Source organism: Artemia sp. Qi Xiang Cuo, chromosome 7 (genome assembly GCF_049724085.1).
Source record: "Artemia sp. Qi Xiang Cuo chromosome 7, ASM4972408v1, whole genome shotgun sequence".
NCBI lineage: Eukaryota > Metazoa > Arthropoda > Branchiopoda > Anostraca > Artemiidae > Artemia > Artemia sp. Qi Xiang Cuo.
Window position 1 is genome coordinate 12,191,059 of NC_142800.1, and position 26,566 is coordinate 12,217,624.

At 35.1% G+C, this 26,566-nt stretch overlaps 1 protein-coding gene across 1 annotated transcript in view; it reads left to right on the plus strand.

Moving 5' to 3' along the window:
• The window catches only part of LOC148949957 (ESF1 homolog), a 66,226-nt gene that overhangs the window by 15,255 nt on the left and 24,405 nt on the right, over positions 1-26,566 (plus strand). Inside the window, exons 2-7 of the mRNA XM_089092026.1 lie at positions 1,071-1,572; positions 3,148-3,323; positions 9,156-9,365; positions 11,380-11,469; positions 17,884-18,052; positions 25,207-25,416. Coding sequence (XP_088948152.1) covers positions 1,071-1,572; positions 3,148-3,323; positions 9,156-9,365; positions 11,380-11,469; positions 17,884-18,052; positions 25,207-25,416 — 1,357 coding nt within the window. The remainder of the gene's footprint in view (positions 1-1,070; positions 1,573-3,147; positions 3,324-9,155; positions 9,366-11,379; positions 11,470-17,883; positions 18,053-25,206; positions 25,417-26,566) is intronic.

The following is a 26,566-nucleotide window of genomic DNA, read 5'->3' on the forward strand; positions in this document are numbered from 1 at the left end:
CTAGAAGTAGATGATCTGGATGGCAGTTTTGAGTTGGCAGTTTCAGTTTTACTATTCTCGACATTTGCAGGATCAGGCCCATGAAAAGGAGAAATAGCTACGTTACTCCAGGGCTTAGCGTAGCTCCCCTGCATAGAGAGGTCAGGTGGATCTGGTTTAGACAAAAGTCAAGGAAAACTCAAAATATCTAAAGTCACTAAACCTATTGAATAAATCAAAGACGATACTTGATGACAAGCAAAAGCTGTGGATAATCCACCATAAACAAGAATATGTTTATTAAATTTGTTATTTGTAAGCATACTTTTTTATTCGTTTTCATTGATTGATTAGATTGTCCATGGTTTTTTGACCATTCAAAATTTGAATAGCTGTTTGATGGAAAGCAATTTGTGGACATATGGACAAATATAGAAGAGACATGAGGAATTAAAAAAAAGAAAACAAATTGGTTCTCTAGATACTCCACAAAGGCACTAATTATGTTAGTTACCAAATGTAAAGAACAACAATCTTGGATTATATTGGAATATAGCCTACTAATAAAAAAAAAATTTCTGTTCAACTTATACACTAAGGTTTATTTTAGATTATGAAAAAAAAACACAGACTGGGATCTTTGCATACTTATTTAATCTTTTTTTTTTTTTGTTTTTTTGTTTGGATTCAACAGAAATTTTTTTGCTATGCTTTTCCTGGTTCGTTTGACCCACTTTCAGCATTTCTATAGGGTTCAAATTCTTTAGCTCTGTAGAAGCTCTGGAAAAGAGTAAAAGTTATGCTCATAGCATCACCATGAGGGAAGGTCAACAAGATGCTTCCCTTAAAATAAAGTCTGAGATTTTCTTAATCAGTAAAGCTTTCTGAATGGAATGCTATGGGATTGGAAAAATTATATGTGAGTAAGGGAAAGGATAATTTCCCAATCCAAATGGCTAGAGTCGGTTGATACTCTCTCACCCTAAAATTTTGGCTTTTTATACATGGGATTAATAAGCCTGTAATTGAAATATTCTTTTCATTTTGTAGCCAATAGTCAATTGTAATATGCTGTATGTTTTTCCTTTCAGGACTCAAAGTTTAAGATTAAATACCAAGTTGACAAGAGAGGCAGGCCAATAAATCTTACTAGTGAAGATCATTTGAATCGCTACTATGCCATGAGCTCAAGTGATGAATCTTCAGATACAGAAGAAGAGGAGGACCAGAAAACTAAAGAAGATGATTTCAAAGAAGATAAGAAAAACAAGAAACAGACAGCTACCAAGGGAAAAAACGAACTGAGCAGTACTAAATCAGGAAAAAAGGAAAAGAAGTTGATTGAAAAAAATCAGGAAAAAAATTTAGTCAATAGTAAAAAACCTCAAAATAAATCAGATAAAAATGCAGAAGCGTTAAATGGTTTCAAAGAAGAATACTCTGAGGAGCAGGAAATCAACTCTGATGAAAGTGAAGAAGAAAAAGAGCTGGATGTAAAAGAAAAGTTGAAAGACTTATCTTTAGACTATGCAAGAGGAGAAGGAATATTGGGAAGTGATAGTTCAGATGATAGTGATGAATCTTCTGTTGAAGGTATTTTACTGGTATTTACCTGAAAATCCTTTTTGTACAAAAACCAAAAGTATATTTCCGTCTTTTATTTATTTTACTCATAAAAGTCCTATAGTAGGCCTTTACTCATTGGGTGATTTTGCAGGAGCATATATCGTAAAAGGTAAGATAGACTTGCCATAATTAAGACTTAAACAGTTCAGCACCTCTATCTCAAGATCTTACCGTCATAACTATAGAGGCTCTATGCCACATGACTCAGCTGTACAGTATAATAGTACAGATTTTCCTTCTTTTACTTGTCAATGTGAAACAGTGCCCACCCTTTGCTTGTGAAACTTTCAGTTAAACCCTTTGGTTTTTGATAGTACAAACATGATGAAACAGTTACCTTAAAAATTTCAAAAATACACTTTTAGTGGATAAGGGTTATGATTGTAAGTCCCCCCTCCTCGCTTATATGCAAGTGATCTCTCTCTCTCTCTCTCTCTCTCTCTCTCTCTCTCTCTCTCTCTATCTCTATCTGTCTCTCTCTCTCTCTCTCTCTCTCTTTGTCTCTCTGTATATGACTGTGTGTGTTTGTGTCTCTCTGTGTCTGTGTGTCTCTCTATCTGTCTCTCTCTTTCTATCTCTCTCTCTCTGTCTCTCTCTCTGTCTCTCTGTATCTCTTTCACTCTCTCCCTCTCTCTCTCTCTGTCTCTCTCTCTCTCTCTCTCTCTCTCTCTCTCTCTCTCTATCTCTCTCTCTCTCTCTCTCTCTCTCTCTCTCTCTCTCTCTCTCTCTCTCTCTCTCTCTCTCTCTCTCTCTCTCTTTCTTTCTTTCCAATAAGATAATATATATCTGCTTTTATTAAAATGAATCTATGAAGCTTCTTTCTTATATGGGTTCTTAGTATAATCTAGTGCCATTGAAGGTACATCTTTTGAACCTTTAGCCTGCTTCGATTAAAATGGCTGGATAGCCAAAATTTCAAAATCTCATGTTAAAAACATCTGTTCTATATGATGAGGTTGGAAAAAAACCATCAACATTGAACCAATGTATGGGAGACAATTTATTTGAAAAAGTTAACAATATTGTTTTGATTAGGGCATTGAGTAGAGATATTCGTGGTTATAATTACTTTTTCCACTGCAAATTCTGATTATATTTCCTTTCCACAGTTATTGACAATTCCGTACCCAGGGTTTTTTTCGGGGGGGGGGGGGTAAACAGAAACCTAAAAAACGCATAAAAAATTTGTTTATATCCATTTTGTTACGTTTTTGCTAGTCAGAAAAAGATTTTTTTTTTGGGGGGGGGGGGTCAAAAGGAGGGGGGGCCCTTACCCTCCCGGGTATGGCCTTGGTCATTGATGGGGTTTTAAGCTAAGAAAGGCACTAGTTGGTATCTTGACAATGGTATGAAACTGGTTTAGGTTCTCCTTTCATTTGTAATAGCGTCAACCTCTTGGAAAATCCACTTGTGTGTGACTCAGCTCGAGTGGGTTCATTTGATTTCATTATAATAAAGTCTTAAATCTTGTTCTTCCTTGTGCAGCTATGATCATAAGAAAAATAATTATGAGTAATAATCGAATTTTTTCTTCAATTATAGATGAAGAAGACGTTTCACACCCATGGGGAGAATTAGATGCTGAGGCTGATAAGACTGATGAATCAACAAAGCGTCTTGCCATTTGTAATATGGACTGGGATAGAATACATGCCGTTGATCTAATGGTTCTCCTCAATTCATTTATATCAGGAAACGGCAGCATTAAATCAGTAACAGTAAGGTCTTTAATCTCAATTCTACTGGCCTTTTTCTTCTGCTTCAAAATTTGTGTAGGGCTATAGTCTGCGCAAATTTTGCATAGGCCTATACACAATTCTGTATAGTCCTAAATTTTGTATAGCCTTATACACAAAGTGTATAGGGCTATATATAATATCTCCGTTTCAGTGGAAATTTAGCCCTTTTGATGGATCTTTTGCAGATTTTTTTAAACTGACATATTTTGTGCAGAAACCGGCTAGGTAATATAAATCGTATGTTAGATACCGGAGATATTTATTTCCTCTGCAGGAAGGGGGAGTGTGAGGGGGATAGAGCCAAGAATGTTTCTGCAGGGGAAGCTATAGAGGATCCCTTTTTTAGAAGTGGATGCTTATTTGAAGACTAAATTTAAAAACAAGTTTTTCAGCTGAAAGTAAGGAGCAACATCAGAATGAACAGAAATTATTCTACATATGAAAGGGGTAGCACCCTCCTAGTATTATAATTCTTTTAAAAAATATTCTTATTGTTCTAATCAAACGGCGCTTGTGTTTCAGGAGTCGTTCTTAGAGAATTGGGACGAAAATCAAGCTTTAGCGTAAATATCAAGGTATTGCGGAGTGGGCAAACCCCAGTATATACATTAGAATTTCTGTTCGTTTTAATGTTCTTCCTTACTTTCAGTTGTAAAAACTTCTTTTAAATTTAATTTCTGATAGTTTTTCAATTAAGGCCAGGATATCCAGTTTCTCTCCATGGGAAATTGCATCCCTCCACGCAAAATCCCTCCATGGAATGTTCCTCACATATAAAATGTCCAACCCGGTGAAACTTTTCCCTAGACAATTATCCTTAACATTCCCACATGTAAAATTGCGTCGGCAAAGAGAAAGTAAGAGAAATAAAAAGAATTTCGTATAGGAATTTTGGCGAATTCCTCCAGTGTAAAATTTCCTCTGGAAATTTTCAACCCCCGCAAATTTTCCCCACCACTCAAGAGTACCAATTCAATCCTTTAGATAGAGTCATCATTTGATCTGGGAATGAAAAATAACATAAATAAATAAAATATCAAAATTTGTTTGTATCCAGACTTTGTGGACACCCTGTATAGTGTAGGACCATCAAAGTTGTGAGCAAGTAGGGAAAGGTCTAGTTGTGAGGACAAGGGATTCTATTGCCTTATTGCTGATAGGATAATGCTTAGAGGTAGGAAAATATAACCTCCTCCCCTTATTTTGTTCCATTGGTGTGCACAGACATGTCATTGCTTACTAGGAAAAATTAAAATTATTTGTTCCAAGTTTGTTTTCGAATTCATTTTCTTAAATTTTTTTCGTTTCTTCTTATCACAAAGGCTTCTGTAAACTGAAGGGTTATTTCAGCTGTCGTAATCAAAATTGCTATGAACTTTTGTTTACTTTTTTTTATTACCAGCAAGTGTGTTTCCACGAGCTTATATACAAAATATTGCCGACAATGGTTGGCGAATAATCTAACAAAAGAAATTTCGTTTTTTTTTACTGGTTGCTTTTTTTGATTTTGTCTTTACATTTAAAAAATGACATTAATTTAGTTTAAGTTTTTTTTTGTTAGAGGTAATTAGACTGCTGTTGGGTTTTACTTTCACATTCGTTTAGAGCATTTAAATGCTTTTTCAGATCTTTATTTTATTTTAGGATTCCATCCATAATTTCGGGATATCTCAGAATTTTTTCACAAATAATTGGCAAGGGATCGTTGAAGGGCAACATACAAACACACAAAAAAAAAAGTCTGATCAGTTGGGACCGCAAAAACATTCCTCAAATTCCAAAAAAATTCTGTTCTGTTCGCTTTTAAGATTTTTTTAAGATTCTTAGCTTTGAACATTTCATAATACAAGTTAGACTCTTTTCTAGTGACGCCTCTCAAAATTGAATTTACTCTGAATTCAGCTATATATAAAAAAGGTCCATATAGCGTTTAATTCAGAAGATGGGTTAAAATGAACTGTCGTCGTAGCTAGTTTATAGTTAGAGTCTTGCTGCTCTAAATTTACCACTTTTTATATTTACCAAAGTCTTAACTAAGTTTAGTTTACCTAAATTTTAGCACAATTTACCTCAAATTTGCCTAAATTTAGGACAATAATAGATAATAAGCAACTATATGGATAACTTGGCATAAGTTTACAAGAGGTAAATTAGTCAATTTGTTTTTTAAATTGAATCAAAAGTTAAAATTATAGCTTCACTTGAAATTTACATGAATATATATGATATTTGTTTGGATCGTAATTTTTTAGTAAAGCGATGAATAGATCCGTTTTGTTTCAGCTATTTTTCACCGTTTGTAAAATATGGATGGTAGGTTATTTTTTAGTCTTCTACCTAAATTTACCTAAGTTTACCAATTTTTATATTCACTTTCATTTTAATTGTATCTGCTATTATACTCTGCTACTGCCTATTCTTAAACGATTTAATTCATTTTTTGTCTCCTGTTTAGTCATCACTTCCTGATTGCTGTCACTTCAAACTAGTTATCGATTAAAGCTTTATCAAAAGCTCTGTCATGTCAACAATTAGCTAGATTACTAGTTAGTAACAGTACTAATAAAAGTGCACAAATATGTACAGATATAATATTTAGCTCCTACAAGACCCCGAACTTATAGTTCGGGGTCTTGCTTACTGTCGCTGCTTTAAAATGTAGATTCTTGCAGGTTAAGTAAAGCTGGTGAGGGAGAGTTCGCTGCATTCAAGACATATAATTGTGTGGAAAGTCTATCAGCTCTAAATTTGCTATATAATAACCTTTTAATAGAGCTTTAATTGATAGGTAAATTGAAAGTGAAAACCGCAGACAAAAGATATATCATACAGATGCCCAACTAAACAATATTTTGGTAACTGATAAATCTTGTGCTTGTGTTCCTCTTTATTTATTTTCTACCCAAAATGTTTTCATGTATGATGTCTGTTTAAAGTACAGAACACAGTGAGAACACTTAACCTTTACACAAGAAATTTAGAGGCATTTTAACAAGTTGTGAAATAATTGTAATTTTTGCAATTACATATCTGTTTTAATCATTTGATCGTTTATTAAGTACTGTTTAATAAAAACGAATTGATTGGTTGAGTAAATTAATTATTTAAAAATGTCAACACTGTTTCTAACGCACATTACCATTATCAAGAGACTAATACTTTTATTAGTCTCGCAAGACTTAATAATTTTAATAATAATTAAAATAAAATAAATAATTAAATAAAATAAATAATTGAATAAAATAAATAATTAAAATAAAGTTTAATAATTTTAACGCAAGACTAATACTCAACTTCTTTTTCAAAATTGTAGGCCAGTTGGAAATATGTGTTATTAAATAAAATAAATTTTTTTTAACTGAAAGTAAGGAGCGATATTAAAACTTAAAAAGAGCAGAAATTGTTACGTATATGAGGGGGGTTGTTCCCTTCTTAATACCTCGCTCCTTACGGTAAAGTGCGACTCTTTGTTCCAGTTATTTAAGAATGATTTCTTAAACACAAGGATCGTTTAATTAGAATAATAATTTTTTTTAAGTTCTAAAAAAAACTTTACCGTAAAGAGTGAGGTATTAAGAAGGGGAAACCCCTCTCATATATGTAATAATTTCTGTTCGTATTTAAGTTGCTGCTCCCTACTTTCAGTTGAAAAGAGTTGTTTTTTTATTTAATTTCTGATCATTTATAAATAATGCCGGGAAATTCGGCCCCCTCCATGGAAAATTCCCTTCCCCCACGAAAATTTCTCGATGGAAAAATATTCCTACGTACCCCCTCCCCCCCCCAAAAAAAATGTCTGTACCCTTCCCAATAACCAATGCTATCATAGGCAGAGCGCTAGCACTGCCTAAGTAAAGAACGATGTGGCCACAATGTGTTTTTTGTTTTTTTTCATACCCGGGCACTTCGTATCGAAGGAGTCGTTGTAGAAACTTCGAAAAGGGCTCATTCGATTGGAAATTGGAGTGGCTAGTACCCTTTTTAATAGTCGAAAGTGATTGGAGGGCAACTAGTGCCGAAGAAAAAACAACAAAAAACAAACGCGGAAAGTCAATGTGAAAAGAACCAAAAAACCAAAGAAAAAACCAAAAACTTAAAGGTGAATAAAATTCAATAGAAGCCAAAAATTAAAAGAATTAAAACCAAATACCTAACAACCGTAAAAGCGAGTTATTCGCCAATATCCGCGATTTTCACAAAATCCAAAAAATTAAAAAACCCATTTTTGCTCGTTTTTCTTTCTTTAGATGATTTCCAGATAGAAAATATGCTTTTGAGGAGGACACTCCCCCACAACCCTCAGGGCAAGGGTTTTAAGTTGCGCCGTGGGGGAATTTAAGGTTTTTATAGAAGGTGTTGTCGTAGAAAATTCAAAACAGGCTCATTCGATTGGAAATTCGAAGGTCTCGTAACCTTTTTAATAGTCGAAAGTGATTGGAGGGCAACTAGCCCCCCCCCCCACGCCCCTCAGTCCCCCAAACATATCCAATCAAAATTTTGAGATAGCCATTTTGTTCAGCGTAGTTGTTTTCCAGATAGAAAATATATTTTTGAGGGGGATACTCCCTCACAACCCTCAGGGCAAGGGTTTTAGGTTATGCCTTGGGGACATACAAGGTTTTTATAGGAGACGATGTCTTAGAAACTTCAAAACAGGCTCATTCGATTGGAAATTCAAAAGGCTAGTACCCTTTTTAATAGTCGAAAGTGATTGGAGGGCAACTAGCCCCCACCCCCACGCCCTTCATTCCCTTAAACACATCCAATCAAAATTTTGAGATAGCCATTTTGTTCAGCGTAGTTGATTTCCAGATAGAAAATATGTTTTTAAGGAGGACACTCCCCCACATCCCTCACGGCAAGGGTTTTAAGTTATGCCCTGGGGGTATATAAGATTTTTAAAGAAGGCGTTGTCATAGAAACTTCAATAAAAGCTTATTTGACCGGAAACTCAAAGGGCTAGTGCCCTTTTTAATAGTCGAAAGTGATTGGAGGGCAACTAGCCCCCCCCACACCCCTCATTCCCCAAAACACATTCAATAAAAATTTTGAGATAGCCATTTTCTTCAGGGTTGTTGATTCCCAGATAGAAAACATATTTTTGAGGAGAAAAAGGGGGGCTATTTGCGCTCGAATACTTTTGGTCACTTAAATATGGCACTAGAACTTTTAGCAAGTTGTTTATTGCTACTTTGACACTTTGATACTTTGGCTTACTGATTTGAGGGGCTTTTTTGATTTACGGGGCAAAGGTCGTAAGTTATGCCAGTCGCTTATTGTTACTTGGTTTACTTTGATACTTTCTTTATTTTGTTACTTTGACACTAGTTTCCGATCAAATGAGCCGTCTTCCGATCTTCTAGAATCACTGGTTCGATATGATCACCCCTGGGGAAAAAAAATTTCTTCTGGAAAAAATGCAAAAATTCCACGTTTTTATAGATAGAAACTTGAATCCTCTACAGTAGGGTTCTCTGATATGCTGGTATGATTTTCAGTAAGTTCACTTGCTATTTCGGAGCGTTACCCCCCTCCCCCCTTTCAAAAATTCGGCAAATTTTCTCAGGCTTGTAACTTTTGATGGGTAACATTAAGCTTGATGAATTTTTTGTATTTTAAATAAGCTTCAAAATTCGATTCTTTTGATTTATCTATTGTTATCAAGACTCCGTTTCTTAGAGTTTCGGTTGCTATTCAGCGCATCACTCCTTACTTACAGTTCGTTGCCATAATTGTTTGATATACACCTTTTGGCTATGGTGACTGCGTTCACAGTTCCATGTTTACTTAAAATTATAATTTTAACTTCAGATTTACCCATCCAAATTTGGCCTGGAAAGAATGAAAGAGGATGAGATAAGAGGACCCAAAGAAATAGTTGAATCAAAAGCGCTTGATATAAGTGATGAAGAGGATGATGAATCTGACTATCAAACGGAGAAGCTGCGTCAGTATCAGTTGAACCGGCTAAAATACTATTACGCTGTGGCTGTATTCGATTCGGTGGAAACTGCCAGCAAGGTAGTGAATCTCATTCTGATATTGCGGTATATGCTTCTAATTGAGTATGTATTCAGAAATTAGGGGGAGGGGGGAGATTGTGGTATATTCTTCTATTTGAGTATGTATGCAGAAATTAGGAGGAGAGATATCAAAAGTATATGCATCCCTCTCTAGACCGATTACAAGACATGGAATTGCAGTGGATTATATAATCCAGGATTTCTGTTCTAGCGCAGGGTTTTTTTTCGGCGGGGGTTTTACAAAAGAAAAAATTAAAAAAACGCATCAAAAATTTCTTTATATGCATCTTATTACGTTTTTACGAGTCGGAAAAATATTTCGGGGAGGGGGGCGAGGTTGTTAAAACTCTGACCCCCTCCCCCAGTCCCCTCTAGATACGGCCTGCCTTGAATGTAAACAAAGTTAATTATGAATACTCCCTACCTTACAAAATTAAGTTAACGCAATATTACCCCCTAATTCATTTACCTAATTTTGCTTACGCTTGGTAAAAGCTACTTGCCAGAAATGTTTATTTTGATTTCTTCCAGTCTTTTCAATTTGTTTTTATTTTCCTTTAATTTTTTTATATAATTCATTTTTTTATTTTAACTACTGTCTCCAGCGCTATTGGAAATATAACAACTGACGATCTAGGAATACTTACAACGTATGTAGGCCATATAAGCCACATATGGAAACTGTGAGGAGTCTGGTTCAAGCCTGCCTGTCCTAAGGTCTTCTTCCTTGAGTAGTGGCTACCCTTGAGGTAATTTACCCTGCTTTGCAGAGTAAAATCACTCAGAGCATAGTCTATTGAATATAGACCCTTATGGCCTTAGTAATAAAGAGTAGTATTCATTTTGCATGATTTAAATATGATAGATAACGTTAAAAATATGGCACAATTAATATCGTATTTTTGACCCTTGAGAATTTGCAGTAAGGAACTAATTGGTAAGATGAAAAAAAAACTGATGTTCTGGGACTGTTTTCAATGCAAAACACACATAAATAACCAACAGAAAGAAAAAAATCAAATAAAGAAGCTAAAGATTATAATAAATAACAAATAATTGAGATTATAACAAAAAAAAAATTCCACTGTTATTATAACAAAATATCAAAAATATTTTAATATATATATATATATATATATATATACAATATGTATATAAAGAGTACCAAAGATTGTCAGTCGGGTATTTTGGGACCTGTTTTCAAAGCGTTGCACAAATAATTATAAGTAACAAACAAAAAGAAACAATTAAACAAATAAGGAAAAGAGCATAAAAATATATAACATAATAACAAAGCAGCAAATAGCAATCGGTTGTTTCGGGACTACTTTTAGGACTGTTTTAACGGCAATAAGTAACAGAAATAACAAAAAAAGCAAAACAAAAAACAATCAAATAAAGAAGGAAAAGAATCAAATAAAGAAGGAAAAGAGAAAGAATAAAATAAGGAAAAGAGAAGACAAAATTTTCAACTTAGGTCGAAACGTGGATACTATTTATCGTAAATTTTTTTATGATCACCCTTATTTTATGCTATATTTTTTTTATCCTTTTATCTTTTTTTAGATTTTGATTTTCTCTTTCTTTCCTCTGCTTTTTGCCCTATTTTGTTTGATTGTATTGACTAGAGCTGAAATAAATGTATGCATCACTGATAACCTTGCGAGATAGGAATATAAGATTCAAACTATATCATTTATTCTATTGTTTTTATTAATTATTTTTATCTGAATATTTTTTATATCCCTTAATTTTATTTTTGGCTGCTAGATTTTACTATTTCCTATTACTAAAGTAATGTTGACTGCAACAATTCACACATTAGAATATTTGCTCCCCTGTCTGGACTTAGAAAATCTCAATATATTTAAAGGTTTAGTATATTTAAAGTTTTAATATATTTGAAGTTTCAGTGTACCTATGTTTTAGTAGAATTACTATATTTGATTTTGGCTATTTTTTCTTATTATTTTTAACGTCTTTTTATTTGTTTATCGATAGATTTCTTTTAGGTATATGAAGAATGTGATGGAATGGAGTATGAGTCTTCCGCAACGAAGCTTGACTTAAGATTTATACCCGATGATATGGAATTCGAACATGTGAGTTTAATGGAAAATTTTATTTTTATTTTAATTTTTATTGTCGAATTTATATGGTGTGCTGGAGCAATCCTGGCCTCCAGGGATGTGTTTCAGTTAGCAATCAAAGAGTATGAGACACCTATTAGAGTCGAGAGTGCAACTGTTGTCAAATAGACAAGCCACCAGTGCCATCTAGCGTTTGGTGGCTTTTTTTAGCCAAAACTGGTGGATGCTTGCCTTTTTAGGTACTACAAAAGGCAAGGGAGGTAAAGAATGAAGAATTTTGTCCCCAGTTGGCCTACCAGCTTAAAGTAAATTAGTCTGTTTAGCCTATCAAGACTTTACCTAGTTAACCTTAGCCTGTTTGGTGCTATTGTGAATCCAGTATTTTCTGAAAAAAAAATACTAATGAACCATCACTTATAGAGAAATTCGGACTTTAGTTGTATTGTAGGCATATCATGTCGAATATATAATTTTCTTTGAAAGTTTCTAATTTTCCAAATAAAATGTAGCATTAGTAGTTTTTAATGTTAATCCTCAAAGCCCCATCTCTTAAATAGCTTTCCATTTTCTTTGTTAGCATTACATGGTCGACAGGCTATCGATATTATTTCAACATTTTGCTCTTTAACTTTTGATTTGTGTCTGTTGTGTGATATCGCTGCTACCTGTGCGGTATTATGACAATAAAAATTACTTGATTATTAAATACTGAATTAATTAACTGTCAGTTTTTCTTTAGTTAACTAATTAACCCTGAGGTTCCTTTCAATTCTTGAAACACTAATCGCTGCTACCTGTGCGGTATTATGACAATAAAAATTACTTGATTATTAAATACTGAATTAATCAACTGTCAGCTTTTCTTTAGTTAACTAATTAACCCTGAGGTTCCTTTCAATTCTTGAAACACTAATCGCTGCTACCTGTGCGGTATTATGACAATAAAAATTACTTGATTATTAAATACTGAATTAATCAACTGTCAGCTTTTCTTTAGTTAACTAATTAACCCTGAGGTTCCTTTCCATTCTTGAAACACTAACAAACCCTGATTTTTTTTTCCTTTTTTAAATAAATGTCCCCAACTCACTTTTGATTTTGAATTTGCCAGTATAGTTTACAATTTTTATGTCGGCAAGTAACACAAAGGACATCTTAAGTCGGCAAGTAAATTTGCCGGTTTAGTTAACAATTTTAATTTCGGCAAGTAAAACAAAGGACATCTTATTTCGGCAAGTAAAACAAAGGACATCTTATCGATGTCACTAAAAAAACGACAAAAAGTCGATATGGTGTCCTCATTTTACAAGCATCCACTGTTCCGACAGAAAATCAAATAAGGCGACATAATTTCTGGTCAGATCGACATAAATACTAATTCAAACGCGGCTCAATTTTGTTGAATCTTCTCAAATAAAAAAAAAATCGTCATTGCTTCACCTAGTTATATCTAACATTTTCACAAATGTGAGATAATTGCCAAAAATCGCGTCCAAAGCTGTTCTCAGAGGGAAGATCAGCGGGATAATTGTAGATCAAGGCGATTCAAGTGTAATGGAACATACATACCCCTGTTGATCCTCCCTTTGAATACAGCTCAGCAAACTTTTTAGCCATGTTTCATAATTCTGAAAATTTTTGATACGACCCTTAGCCGCAGAGGCGTAATTTACTATGGGGCAGGGGGGGGACAACTGCCTTCTCCAGACCCAAGTTTGCTCCTTCCCCCCCCCCTGCTGATATTTAGTTTCTGCAAAAACTTGTCCAAACTAAAATAAGCCTGTATAATTCAAATATCCAGAGAAACAGGTCAGTTTTCTTTAATATATCTTTGCCTTTATGGTAATATATGACTCGTTTTTTAGTTTTCATTGTCATTGTCGTTTGATTTGGAAAATTGACTTCAACCACCCCCCCCCCCCGCCAGGATTTTGATGATATTACGCCACTGTTTAGACATAACAGGGACAGAACATTCGTACAAAATAAGAGCAGTCCCAAGCTGGACATACAATAACAATTTTTAATTCAGTTCTAATCATCTAGCTGTGAAAAGATTATTGGGGCGAAAAGACGGGCTTTTTCGTTGTTGTGAATTTCGGGTAGAACCGAATTTAAAAGAAGGGAGTTGAACCGTTGAAGATTTACTTTTACAAATTCTTATACGAAATTAAAAAGCACAATTTTGCCAAGAGTATTTTCAAACTTGGGGAACGACCACATCCACCTACAAATACTTTTTGGGTATTTAGCTCCAACAAAAGAAAACGAAGATAATAGAAAAAATATATATAATTTTAGTATGTTAGGATCTAAAGAATGTCACAATCCCAAGGTCCCTCAGAAAAAAAAAATAAAATTTTTGAGTCCGTGAAGACAAAACTTACGGAAAAAGCAACTTTAACAAAGATATTTAACGTCTTTCGTCAGATATTTAACGTCTTTAACGTCGGATCTTTAACATCAATTCAGGCCTGCCTCCCATTAGCAAGAATATTGTGGCAAGAGAAAATTATGTTTAAAATGAAACAAAACATGTTGAATGTATATTTTTTCAACGCACTCTTTGTTTCAAACTAATGATGATAGTAATAATTTATTTCTACGCTCTTTACAAACATTATAAACAGTGTTATAGAGAAGTAAATTAAGAAAAAAAAGATAATACAGAAAAAGACACAAACAAAAATACAATATAGGAAGTAAAAGACAACAAAAAGTAACTTACAAGTCATTCAAACAGAAGTACAGCTAGGAAGTTAGAAAATCAATAAAACCTCTGATGAACACCAATACTATTTAAACATCGATGCAATTCAGGGTAAAATCAACAAAACGTTCTCTTCCTCTTTTGAAATCTTATGGTAAGTTCGTTTGGTGCTTTCCCATTATATGGGCTTTTCTAAAAAGTCAAGTTTGGTTAATCCTAATGAAATAAAATAAAATAAGATGAATATATAATAGTTTAGAAACAAATTTGGGCTATATATATGCACATTTGGGGGCTCTGGGTAAAGCATAGCATATATTAAATACGTAACCTAACCTAGGTACCTTCCCCCCTCCCCTAAACCCTAAAAACACAGTTTAATATCGTATACGCAATGCAAACCACGCTATCATTGCCTACTCTACAGCTGTTAACCCTAGAGGCCCATATAATGGGAAAGTACCGTTCGTTTGTTTGCACTCTGTATTTCTTAGATACAAAGGAGTAGTATTCCTGATCCAAAGGGGTATGATCTAAAGGGGTAGGAAAAAAAAGCTTATAATATCTGAAAAACTGTCTACGAATTATATGGCGTTCAGTCATGTTACGAAACTTCCAAACCAGCATAATAGAAATATATGGGGGGGCAAACATTACATTGTAGAGCCTTCCTAGGCAATTTTCATCAAATTGCCCTTTTATTTTGGCAAGCATACCATAAGTCTTCCGTTATACCATATCATACCTCTCACCAAGTTTTTCCTTGATAGCGTGAATAGTTAGGGTATTCTTTATAGACGCACTAAAAGGTAGTCCCAGACACTTTAACGTATCCGTAGATGCGATGAAGATGACCCGACCAGAAGAGACTCACTTGCTCCAAATTTTGGATTAAATGGCGCGAATTCGGTTTTCGAAGCCTCTAAGGAAAGACCTATATCTGAAACACTGGATTGGAAAACATTAACGGTAGTTTGAAATTATTCAAAATATTTCACTAACAAAACAATATCATTGGAATGAGATAGTTGGCTGATGTCAAGGAACCGGTCAATTAGTAGCCAACCGATCACGCCATTACGAAAACGAGAATGAATAGCACGAGAATGGGTGACAGAGTAAGATGCTTGGGAAATGTCGAGTTTGGAAATATATTTCTTTCCCCAAAATTAGCTTATTGTAATTGATTAATATAGCAAAGTAATTTATTTTTCAGCTAGTGAATTTTTTCGTGATCTCATACTGATTTTAAATTACACCTTGACCTTTTAAGTCGCAGTGCATTAATAAAACACAATCCATGGACGAAATGATAATTAAGAGCATTCAGATGAATTCACGAAATTCATCAATATAAATAAAATCATTTATAGATGGAAGAATGCAAACGTATAAGATTTTACGGCTTATCTTTGAAGAATTTTTGGGCGGTATGAACGCTGTTGCTGGCCAACATTAATTAGACTTGTTGAAACCTGTTAGTCTGCCAGCTGTTGACCTTTCGGTCGACAGCTGAACAGCACTGTCGGTGCGACTTGCGTGCATACTCGTGAATATTTGTGCCAAAGCCACACCGAAGGGGTCAAAGAGCCCATTATGGCTTGGGACCCGAAATTTGGCTGGTCCGCAAAATATTTCAGGAATTCTTTCAATCCTCATGTGTTTGTGCATGGTCCGTAGAATCTGCACAAAACTATTTTTTTTATAGCAAATAGAAACAGCATTATGCATATTTGCCAATAATATAGCCTATCCAGCAGGGGAGGCATTCCCGTCCTTCCCCAGAAAACTCATGACCTCTTTAGAAAAACCATTAAAAAACGATGATAACGCTAAGTTTCTATAGAATACAATCCATCCCTTCCCCCTCCAGAAAGGAAAGTAGATTATTCCCCCTCCCTTATGACAAAAATAAAGCTATGGCTGACAAATCAGTTTTAGCTTTATCAAGGAGGCACACTTGTGCCTCTATAAAGAGGCGACCCACCACAATGTTAAGCGATTTCAGGTCCTAGAGGTCGCAGAGAGACGGCGGTAATCGCATTTTGTAGCCCAAGCTCAAACTAAGAAACTTGCAAAACTTCATCCTCCTCCAACTTTATCCTCATGGGGTACACTGGGCCAGAAGTTTCGACCCTGCCACCACAGCCCCCCGTTAACGTTGTCCTATTGGGCTTAAATTTAGAGGCTAAGCTTTCCTAGGGCCTGGGAGCTTATTGTCGAAATTTTAGCTCAATCCGATCACTCCTTCCCTGTTTTCAAAAAACCAAATATAGCCACTTAAAATTCATGTCTTTTTTTTTCTTAGCCACGCCCACAGGCCCCAGTTGGCAACGGATCCGGGTGAATGAGGACTCATTCGAAGCAGAATTTGACCTGTTAGGGTCTTTTGATATTTTCAGACCGAAAAAAATATCCCCCGAATTTACATTTACGAAAAACCTCGTTTTCCTATAATAGCCCATGTTAATTTTTCCCACCACGACCCCCCTTTAACGTTGTCTGATCGGGCTGAAATTTAGAGGATAAGCTTTCCTGGGGCCTGGGAGCTTATCCTCGAAATTTCATCTCAATCTGATCACTCCTTCCCTGTTTTCCAAAAACCAAATATCAAGTTTTGCTTGCTTCAAAAATAGATTCCCCTTACTAAAAAACAATTACAATTGTGTCTCTTTAGTGCAGCGGTCGAGACTCCTGACTGTCAGGCGGAAAACCCGGGTTCGATTCACCGTTAGAGAAAATTTTTTATATACAGAATTTAAATTTTTAAAAAGAAACTCAGTTTATTTTTAAATTATTTGAAAAAAATTACGTTTTCTAAAGAGTTAAAGAGGCTGAGTTACAAGGTCGACCCTTAAAATACCCTGTCGAGAAAGAAAAGAATAATACACAATCATATAACAGTTAGTCAAGCAATAATAAGTAATAAACTTTACAAAAACGTGCAGAAATTATTTGAAAAAAACTACGTTTTCTAAAGAGTTAAAGAGGCTGAGTTACAAGGTCGAACCTTAAAACGTACAGGGATTAGGAGGCATAGTTGGGGGGCTGCCGCCCCCAAACCCCCGCTTTCGCAGTATTTAAATAAAAAAAACAGTTTTTTAAACTGAAAGTAAGGAGCGACATTAAATCTTAGAACGAACAAAAATTATTCCGTATATGAAATGGGTTGTGCCCTCCTCAACGCCTCGGTCTTTACGCTAAGTTTTTATTGTTTAAAAAAAAGAGTTTTGAGAAAGTCAAACTTTAGCGTAAAGAGCGAGGCGTTGAGGAGGGCACAGCCCCTTTCATATACGGAATAATTTCTGTTTGTTTTAAGTTTTAATGTCGCTCCTTACTTTCAGTTTAAAAAACTTATTTTTTTTTGATTTAAAGGCTGCGAAAGTGGGGGTTTGGGGGCGGCAGCCCCCAACTATGCCTCCTAATCCCTGTACGTTTTAAGGTTCGACCTTGTAACTCAGCCTCTTTAACTCTTTAGAAAACGTAGTTTTTTTCAAATAATTCTGATCTAAAATGAGAGATCTTTGCCATTTTATGATGATTTTCTTCTTATAAACTCGGTAGGATGTCGGATCGAAAATTTCAAGCAGGAAATAAGCTGGATTTTTCAAAAAAAAAAAATGTTTTTTCTGGATTTTTCTACTGTACTTTCGAGAAATGTGTTACATGCTGTACTGTGTGGTCGTGATGATATTCTATTACAATTCTGCTTTTAGGATCCTAGTGATGAGTGTACATCATTGCCAGATCCAACTCGCTATGAACCAAAATTCTTTGTGAATTCTGCCTTGCAACAAGCTAAAGTGGAGTTAACTTGGGAAGAAAATGACCCGCTCAGAAAAGCTAACATGGAAAAACTTTTTGAAAATCCGAAAAATGGAAAAGGTATTTTTTTTTCAGTGTGACTTTTTTTTTAGCCATTTTTCTTTTTATATTATTTTGATTCAAAAGCTTCTAGTCTTAATTTCTATTTCCAAATTTGATTTGCTTCGTATTATTAGATTTGTGCCAGAGCTACTTTATTGTAACACCTGTTGATAAAAAGCCAAGATTTTCTCGCAGTCGCCGGGGCCATCGCAAGTAGTCGCAGTCCCGTACGCAAAAAAAATGAATAATATCTCATTTTCCTTGGTTTTGATGTCACCTTTAGTAGTGAATAATTTGAAAACGTTTTCCACAAAATAAGTTTTTCAAAGAAAATTAAAGAGCTCCATTAAACCAAAAAATGATCAGAAATGAAGTCAGGTAATCTACCAATCATAAAACTACCACAAATAACCATCAATGAATAAGTAAAACCTAGAACGAACAGAAATTACAATAAATAACCGAGTAAAACCCAAAACGAGCAAAAATCAACATGAGTAGGGCTGAAACCCCCCCATGCCTTCTGAAGATCATAACATAATTTGCACTTTACTGAAAACCAAATATATTTAAAATGTTTTCACTTTTCTAATTTTAATAAATCAAAAATTGTTAAGACTTTAAGGAATAAATATCAGTATATGTATATTAAATTTTAAATCCGTATTCATTTTTTTTTTTTTTTTTCACTAATCTTTGGTATGTATTTTTTAAGCAAAGTGCAAATAATGTTCTGGTCTTCAGAAGGCAAGGGGTTGCCAGCCCAATTCATGTTAATTTCTGCTAGTTTTGAGTTTGACTTGGTTATGTATTGTATTTTCTGTTCGTTTTGGTTTTTATTTGTTTATGGTAGTGATTTGTGGTAGTTTTACTCTTTGAAGATTATTTGACTTCATTTTCTGCTCATTTTTTGTTTAATAGAGCTCTTTAGTTTTTTTTCTGCAACACTTGTTTTGTGGAAAGGGCTTTTAAAATTAATTTCTGTTTGTGTTATATTGACATAGTCTTTTTCATCAAAAAAGGAAATAATATTTAAATCTTTTTAGTTTTTTTATCTTTAAGAATCCATAGTTTTGCTTGCTATTTGGATTTATTGGTTTGTTCTTTTTCAACAATTTTCTAATAATAAATATCCTTTTGAAAATCTGGACACAAATAGTATTGTTTAATTAGTTTTATATCTTCTCAAGTTGACCTGAATAATAAAACTTGATACCATATCTAAAAAATTGTATATTTTGCTCTGTGACAACGTGGAAACATTTACACTCTTTTGATTTTGTTAAATTGTAAGAGTAGAAGTAGTAAAAGTAGTAGCCCTGAAAGTTTTATCTTAATACCCTCAGTCGTTCTTGGGATATTGCTGAAATTTCTTAACATCTCCCTCATTGTACAAGGGTCGTTTCATCTTGATACGATAAGCCGTTTCAAAAATATTGATGACGCGCCCTTTTGACCCCCTTTTCATCTTAATACTCTTAGCCTTACAAGCAGTTGCAAATAAAGTAGTAGTCGGAGTAGTTTAGTAGCAGTATTAGTAGTAGTAGTAGTATTAGCGTTAAAAGTAGCTGTGGTAGTAGTATTAGTAGCAGCACATATTACCTTTTGGTCAATTGATCTTCCCCTGTTAGCATTCTCTGATTTCATCTTGATGCGGTCAGCCGTCCCAAAAATATTGCTGATGTGTCCTTTTGACAATCTGAATGCATATAATATGTTTTGATTTAGTTCAACTTTCCCCTCAATAGTCCCTCAGATGTTCATATTAATATCCTCAGCCTTGGTAGTACTCGCTACAGGAGCAGTCGTTTTGGCGTTAGCAGTGGTAGTTGTAGGGGTAGCAGTATTAGCAGTGGTAAAGGTAATAGTAGTGGTAGTAGCGTGCAAGTATTCCCCTTTTAGTCAATTGATCATCTCCCTTATCATTTTCTGAAAGTTCCAAGTTGATATACTCAGTCATTCCTGAGTTACGCCTTTTCGACAACACGTATACACATAACACGTTCTGATTAAGTTCAGCACTCCCCTCAACATTTTCTGAAAGGCTCACGTGAATGCCCCTAGTGTTTTTGGAAAGTAAAGGTTAAACACGCCCACCTTTCTCAATAACATATACTGTATGTAAGCAATAGACGAAGCCCTTGCCATGAGGGGGACGGGGGATGGCATTCCCAAAGACATAATTACTGGCCCTTTAAACTATGCTGAACAAAATAGCTGTCTGAAAATTTTGATTGGATGTGTTTTGGGAAATGATGGGCGTAGGGAGGAGACTGGTTGCCCTCCAATCATTTCTGATTCTTAAAATGAGTACTACAACTGTCAGTTTCATGAAAAGAAAAACTTATATGCCTCTGGGCCGTAACTTTCAATCCTTCCCCCTGGGCTCTGGGGGTCTTGTTAACCCTGGGGGCATTATTATATGGTCTTTGGAGTATTTTGAATAAAATAGCTATCTCAAAGTTTCAATCAAATATATTTGTAGAAGAGAGAGCGTGGGAGGGGGCTAATGGCGCTCCCATCTCTTTTCGACTTTTAAAAAGGGGGCTAGAACTTTCAATTTCCAATCAAATGAACCTCCTCCAAAGTTTATACGATTACCCTTCCATAAAAACCATATATGCCCCTGGGGTATAACTTACAAGTCTTGTCTCCAGGCTCTGGGGGGGCTGTGTCAACCCCAGAGGTATTTTTATATGATCTTTGGACTATTTTGAACAAAATGGCTATCTCAAAATTTCCGTCGGATGCATTTGGGAAAAAGAGGGCATGGGGGGGGGGCGTATTTCCTCTCTTATCACTTTTGATTCTTAAAAAGGGAACTAGAACTTTCAATTTCTAATCAAATAAGTCTCCTCCGAAGTTTATACGTCCATCTTCCATAAAAACCTTATATGCCTCCGGGGCATAACCTGCAACCCTTGGCCCTGGACTTTGGGGTTTGTGTCTACATTGGAGGCATTGTTATATGATGTTTGGACTATTGTGAACAAAATGTCTATCTCAAATTTTCGATAGAATGTAATTTGGTAAAGGATATGGGATGGGGGGTGGGCTACTTGCCCATCGATCACTTTTTGATTTTTAAAAAGGGCACAAGAACTTTTGATCTCCAATTGAATGAGCCCCTCCTAAGTGTATACGGCCACCACTTCCATAAGGACCTTAAATGTAAACAATGGGCAACTAGCATTACTTATAGCCCTTGTCCTGAGGGCTGTGGGGGGGGACATTCTGAAAGACATAATTACTGGACCTTTCAACTATGCTGAACAATATAAATGACAATAATGACAAAAAGTGAATGACAAAACTCGCCTTTACGGGATGCCAGCTAAGAATTCGGGCAGAGGAAGACCTTCCGGCGGACTGGCGATACATTCAGTTCTCACCTTTCGGCATCAGTATTTATCGAGAACGAGTGTTTCCTTGGCATAACAGTTGCAAATCTGATAGTATATTGCTGCTACTTACCAACTGATTACAAGAACTTGGCTTCCGAAGAAAAGTTCTCCCGTGCAACAATAAAGCTTGCTAAATCTTTGCAGTAGTGTGCTTATGCATCTCATCGTGTTATCCTGACCGGGGATGTGAACTGCAACCTCTCAGTGCCAGATCACTCAAGATCTCAATTACTTCTGTCTGCTCTGTCCAATCTGTACGTTGTCTCAAATGATCATTCGTTTATGTACATCCATAGCTCCGGGGTGACAAGTTCGCTTGATTTCACGCTCTAATCGAACGGCGTGACTGCAAATGGCTTAAGCCATGTTGACTTTAGCATATCGGTATTGGATCATTTACCAATCTCCAACTCTTCTGTTATTGATAATGTTCTCTTTAAAAAAGACTAAAATAACCAAAAGTGGGAATTCAAATGTGACTGGAAGAAAATAAATACTTCTGAATATAAAGCGGAGCTTGATGCCACACTCGACAAAATTAAGATCCCTTTCCAACTGCTGCAAAAACCCTCAGACCTCAACGAGTCAGAGAAAAAAAATTCTAATTAACATTTACTGTAGTGAAATCACACATGCAATGTGTTGTGATAAGCGTTGTGGTGTTCCTGTACGTAAAGTTCGTTTGGGTTCAGAAATACCTGGCTGGTCGAAAAAATCCGGTTTTACAGCAAAGTTGCAAGTCTTCAAAGTTTTGGCACCAAATATGGAATGATTGCGTCCGGCCAAAATCTGGTGCCGTTAATGACGTACGGTTATATACCAAACGTCGTTTTGCTAAGTGTCTTGCCAATCACAAAGCTGAGATTATTGACTGCAGGAGCGAGCGTCTTGCAACTAACCCAAATGAAATTTGGAGATTCATTGGGGGAAATAAGTCAAAAGGTGTCGCTTCAGAGCTTCCAAGTGAGAGTGACTGGATCAACTATTTCACCAGTGAATTTTCTCCATCGGATCCAGTGTTAGAAACCCGCTATGAATCACTACTAGTGGATAGTCTAGTTGATACTGAATCAGATATGTGGTTTTCATTTATTATATGGAAGTGATAAGCTGCTCCAGCATCTACATTTGTTTTACCAAATCATTTTTAATTCTGTTATTGTCCTCGATTCTTTTTGTGTCGGTACATTGACTCCGGTTCCGAAAAAAGATAAAGATAGCCGGTAATGTTGTTCCTATAGGCAGATAACAGTTTCTTCTGTTTTGTGTAAATTCCTTGAGTTACTAGTGATTAAGGACATAAATAAGGCTTGTTCAACTCCGTACAACCAATTTGGATTTTAGGAAGGCTATAGTCGGGAACACGTGCATTATATACTTGCCAACGTTCTGATGGATATAGAGAATAGTGGCAAGTTTCTCGTCCTTGCGGCTCGTGATGTCTCTCGTGCTTTCGATTCTAGTGTGCATTCTCATTTTCTGTAGTGCACAGCAGCGAAGTCTCAATCGTTTTTTGTGCGGGTATTTAAAAATCTTTATGCGAGATTATGTGTTGTCGTGAAAGTATCTACTCGTCATGGTTATGTAATGTGTAAAGCCGTAATCAAGTTTCAAAAGGAATCCGCCAGGGTGGTGTAACTTCGCCACCACTGTATAATAATAGTGGGGTTGCACCCCAGAAAAAGGCTAGAACTAGTTTTGTTTTTAATGTTTTGGACCTTTCCATACTCAATTACGCTGACGACATCCTGAATTTACGTATAACTGTATCGTCTGTTGAGGAGAATTTTGCTGTGCTTAGTAGAGAATATGCAAAATTGTTCTCAATTTTAATGCTTCGAAGAGCGAAGTCCTTGCTTTCGGTAAATCTGTTGGATGCGCACAGTTAGGAAATCAGAGTGTTCAGTTATCTGCTTGAATTAAGTATCTCGGTCTTCCGATAGGGGATAGTGTAAAAACGACAAGGGCTCTCCTTATCTCTCGTCTAAGTGAGAAACTTAGAAAAGCGTTTGTTGTGCTAGTTTGCTGTAAAGCTTGCTACAGCAGGTGTATTCTCGCCCCTGTCTACAACGCTTTTGCGATGCCCCATGTCCTCGCATTGACTCCTTTTTGGAATATGTTTACGGCAACTGATAAAAACACTATTAGATCCATATATTTTCGTTCCGTGAAATTTCTCTTGTATATACCCCTATGGGCTAGAAATAAAAGACTAGTGTCAGTCTACGGGTTAACTGAGCCACTAACCATGGCTGAGCAGCGTCGCGGTCGCTATTTTTCTAGGCTTGATAGGACAAACAACCTCCATCCTGCTATGTGCTAGTAGAAATATTTGAATCTGTTCTCGGTAGTATAGTTTTCTTTGTGAGTGTTCTTTTTTTTTTTTGTTTTTTTTTTTTTTTTTTTTTTTTTTTTTTTTGTCTTCATCTACACCATATTGAACCCTTGTGTGGTTTTTTGGGCAATAAAGATATTGATTGATTGAAAATAACTATCGCAAAATTTGATTGGACGATACGAAGTGCCTTGTCATAAAAATAATAATAAATAAAGAAATAATACATTGTGCCCGTTTCGCAGTGCTAATGTGCTGCCTATGAAATGGAAAGATATAACGACTGAAAATTGGATTTTAAAAGCCTGTACCAATACTAATTTGCTCCCATCTTTTGCCTGCTACTGCTATGTCTTTGAACGTTTTGGTAGATTTGCCTTACAGATTAGAAAACCGCTATTCCAATTGTCCATGTTTTTGAATTTCATAAAATTATGCCTTTAGGCTTTACTTTGACTGGTCAGTCATAAATTTTACACCTGGAAAAATAATGATCAAGTTGAAATACGAATTTGATGCATTGCTGCAAGTTTTATAGAAAGTGCCCATAATCTCGGAAAGGGGATTTCGGATTCAGCGGTCAATCCTCTTTCCTCCCTCCTGTGCATGCCCCCGTCTTCTAAATCAGCCGATGAGTCACCCGTAGCTTCTGGTAATCAGGCAATTTAAATCATTATTAACCAATAAGTTAAATCAAAGTTAAAACAGTATAGTTTGATTTTCGTATTTTTTACGAGATACCTTTGTAGCAATTGTTTTGTAGCGTGATGGGTTTTGTGATAAGATTTTAGCGTGAACCCTTTTTTTGGATTATGTATGCTCATTTCATTGCTATTGAAATTCTTTTTGTCGTCATAATAATCAACGCGAGCTGAAAGTAGTTGAATTGTGACTTCTAGAATTTTGAATTTTGCATATTAAAAGTCTCTGACGGATAATAAATAAATATAATGGAATAACTTAAATGGAAATGGAAGTAAGGCTTTATTTATTATTTTATATCATTTTATATAAAGTATTCTGAATAAAATAATACATTTATTATTTCTACACTGTTGAAAAAAATGCGCCTTTTGAGATAAAGAACTAGTGTGCAATTACAATAAAACTATTTATGCTGAATTTGTATTTATGATCAGTTTTCCCCTCGTCCCTAGATCTTGTGTAGTAATTTCTTAAAACCCGATTATTGGAGCATAATAGATTGAAAAACACTTGGTTAAAGTAACTAACATGCTAAATTCTAAAAAAAAAAAAAAATGTCACCATTTTTTATCCCAGATTTAATAGTTTTTGTATTATTCTTTTATATTTTTGTGTATGAAGCATCAGAATTTTCACTCTCAACATCAGTTCTTTTCTTTGAAGAACAAGGGGTCAAATCTCACTTCTTTTTTTTATCGGGATAATAAAACTAGTTTTGTTTTTCACAGGTGCTAATATCGATGAAAGTGTGATCCGCCAATATTTAGCTACTTCGTCCAGTGAAGGAGAGGAATCTGACGTTGAAAATACTGAAGAAAACACTGGTGACGCAAACGAAGACAATGTTGCCAAATACCGAGCTCTTTTGGCTGAAATTGACAAGCCAAAAGAAGAAAAAGAAATGGAGATGGAAATTACATGGGGAGTTGGTTTGAAAGGTATTTAATTTTTTTGTTTTTTAGTATACAATATAATCGAAATTATTAACACTGAGGAGCAAAATTGAACTTGTTCTGACTCTGAACTAAAGCGTGGTTCAAACTGAATTCAAAAAGCCTTCAATTTTCTTCCTTGCCCACCGTTTACGTGTAGTAATTTGATAGAATCTGATTTTTGTAAAATATTTGTGTCGGATTAACAAAAAATTAAGCTTTAGTTAAACTTTAGTAAAGTCCATTGATGCAATTTTATTTGAATTATATAAAAACTACATAAATATAAATATATGAATTATATAAAAATTATATAAACATATAATAATAATAATAATAATATATTGCGAAAACAGGCTTGCGTCTCTATCTACAAAAATTTAAATAATCAAATGCTTTACATATTAATTATATATAAATTTTATATATATATATATATATATATATATATATATATATATATATATATATGAATTATATATAAATTATATACATTGGCTTTCTTGCAGTCATGGTTTCATCTTCATTATTTTTTGTCGATGTTTGATCTGAAGCATAAAAAACTCATAATTTTGGCTAGAATTGGTGAATCAGAAGAAATTGGAAATGGAATTGGCATGGGAGTAGGTTTAAGAAGTCTTTTTTATTAACTTAAACCTTAGGACCGCCTATCCCTGCAGAGGCACCTGGGACATCAAGGAAGGGCTGCTAATCATTTTGCTGTTGCTGCAGTGATGTCCTCTCTTACTAGTTAAATGGAGGTGTGCAGGTGTTTTGGTGTTAGTAGTGGTAGTAGTAGTAATTGCAGTGGTAGCAGTATTAGTAGTGGTAGTAGTAGTAGCTTGGAAATATTGCCTTTTTGGTTGTTTGACCATCTCCCTTACCATTTATTGAAAGTTTCGAGTTAGGACATCGTGGAAGGGCTGCTAATCATTGTGCTGTTGCTGCAGTGATGTCCTCTCTTTTTGGTGTTAGTAGTGGTAGTAGTAGTAATTGCAGTGGTAGCAGTATTAGTAGTGGTAGTAGTAGTAGCGGGGAAATATTGCCTTTTTGGTTGTTTGACCATCTCCCTTACCATTTATTGAAAGTTTCGAGTTAGGACATCCAGGAAGGGCTGCTAATCATTGTGCTGTTGCTGCAGTGATGTCCTCTCTTT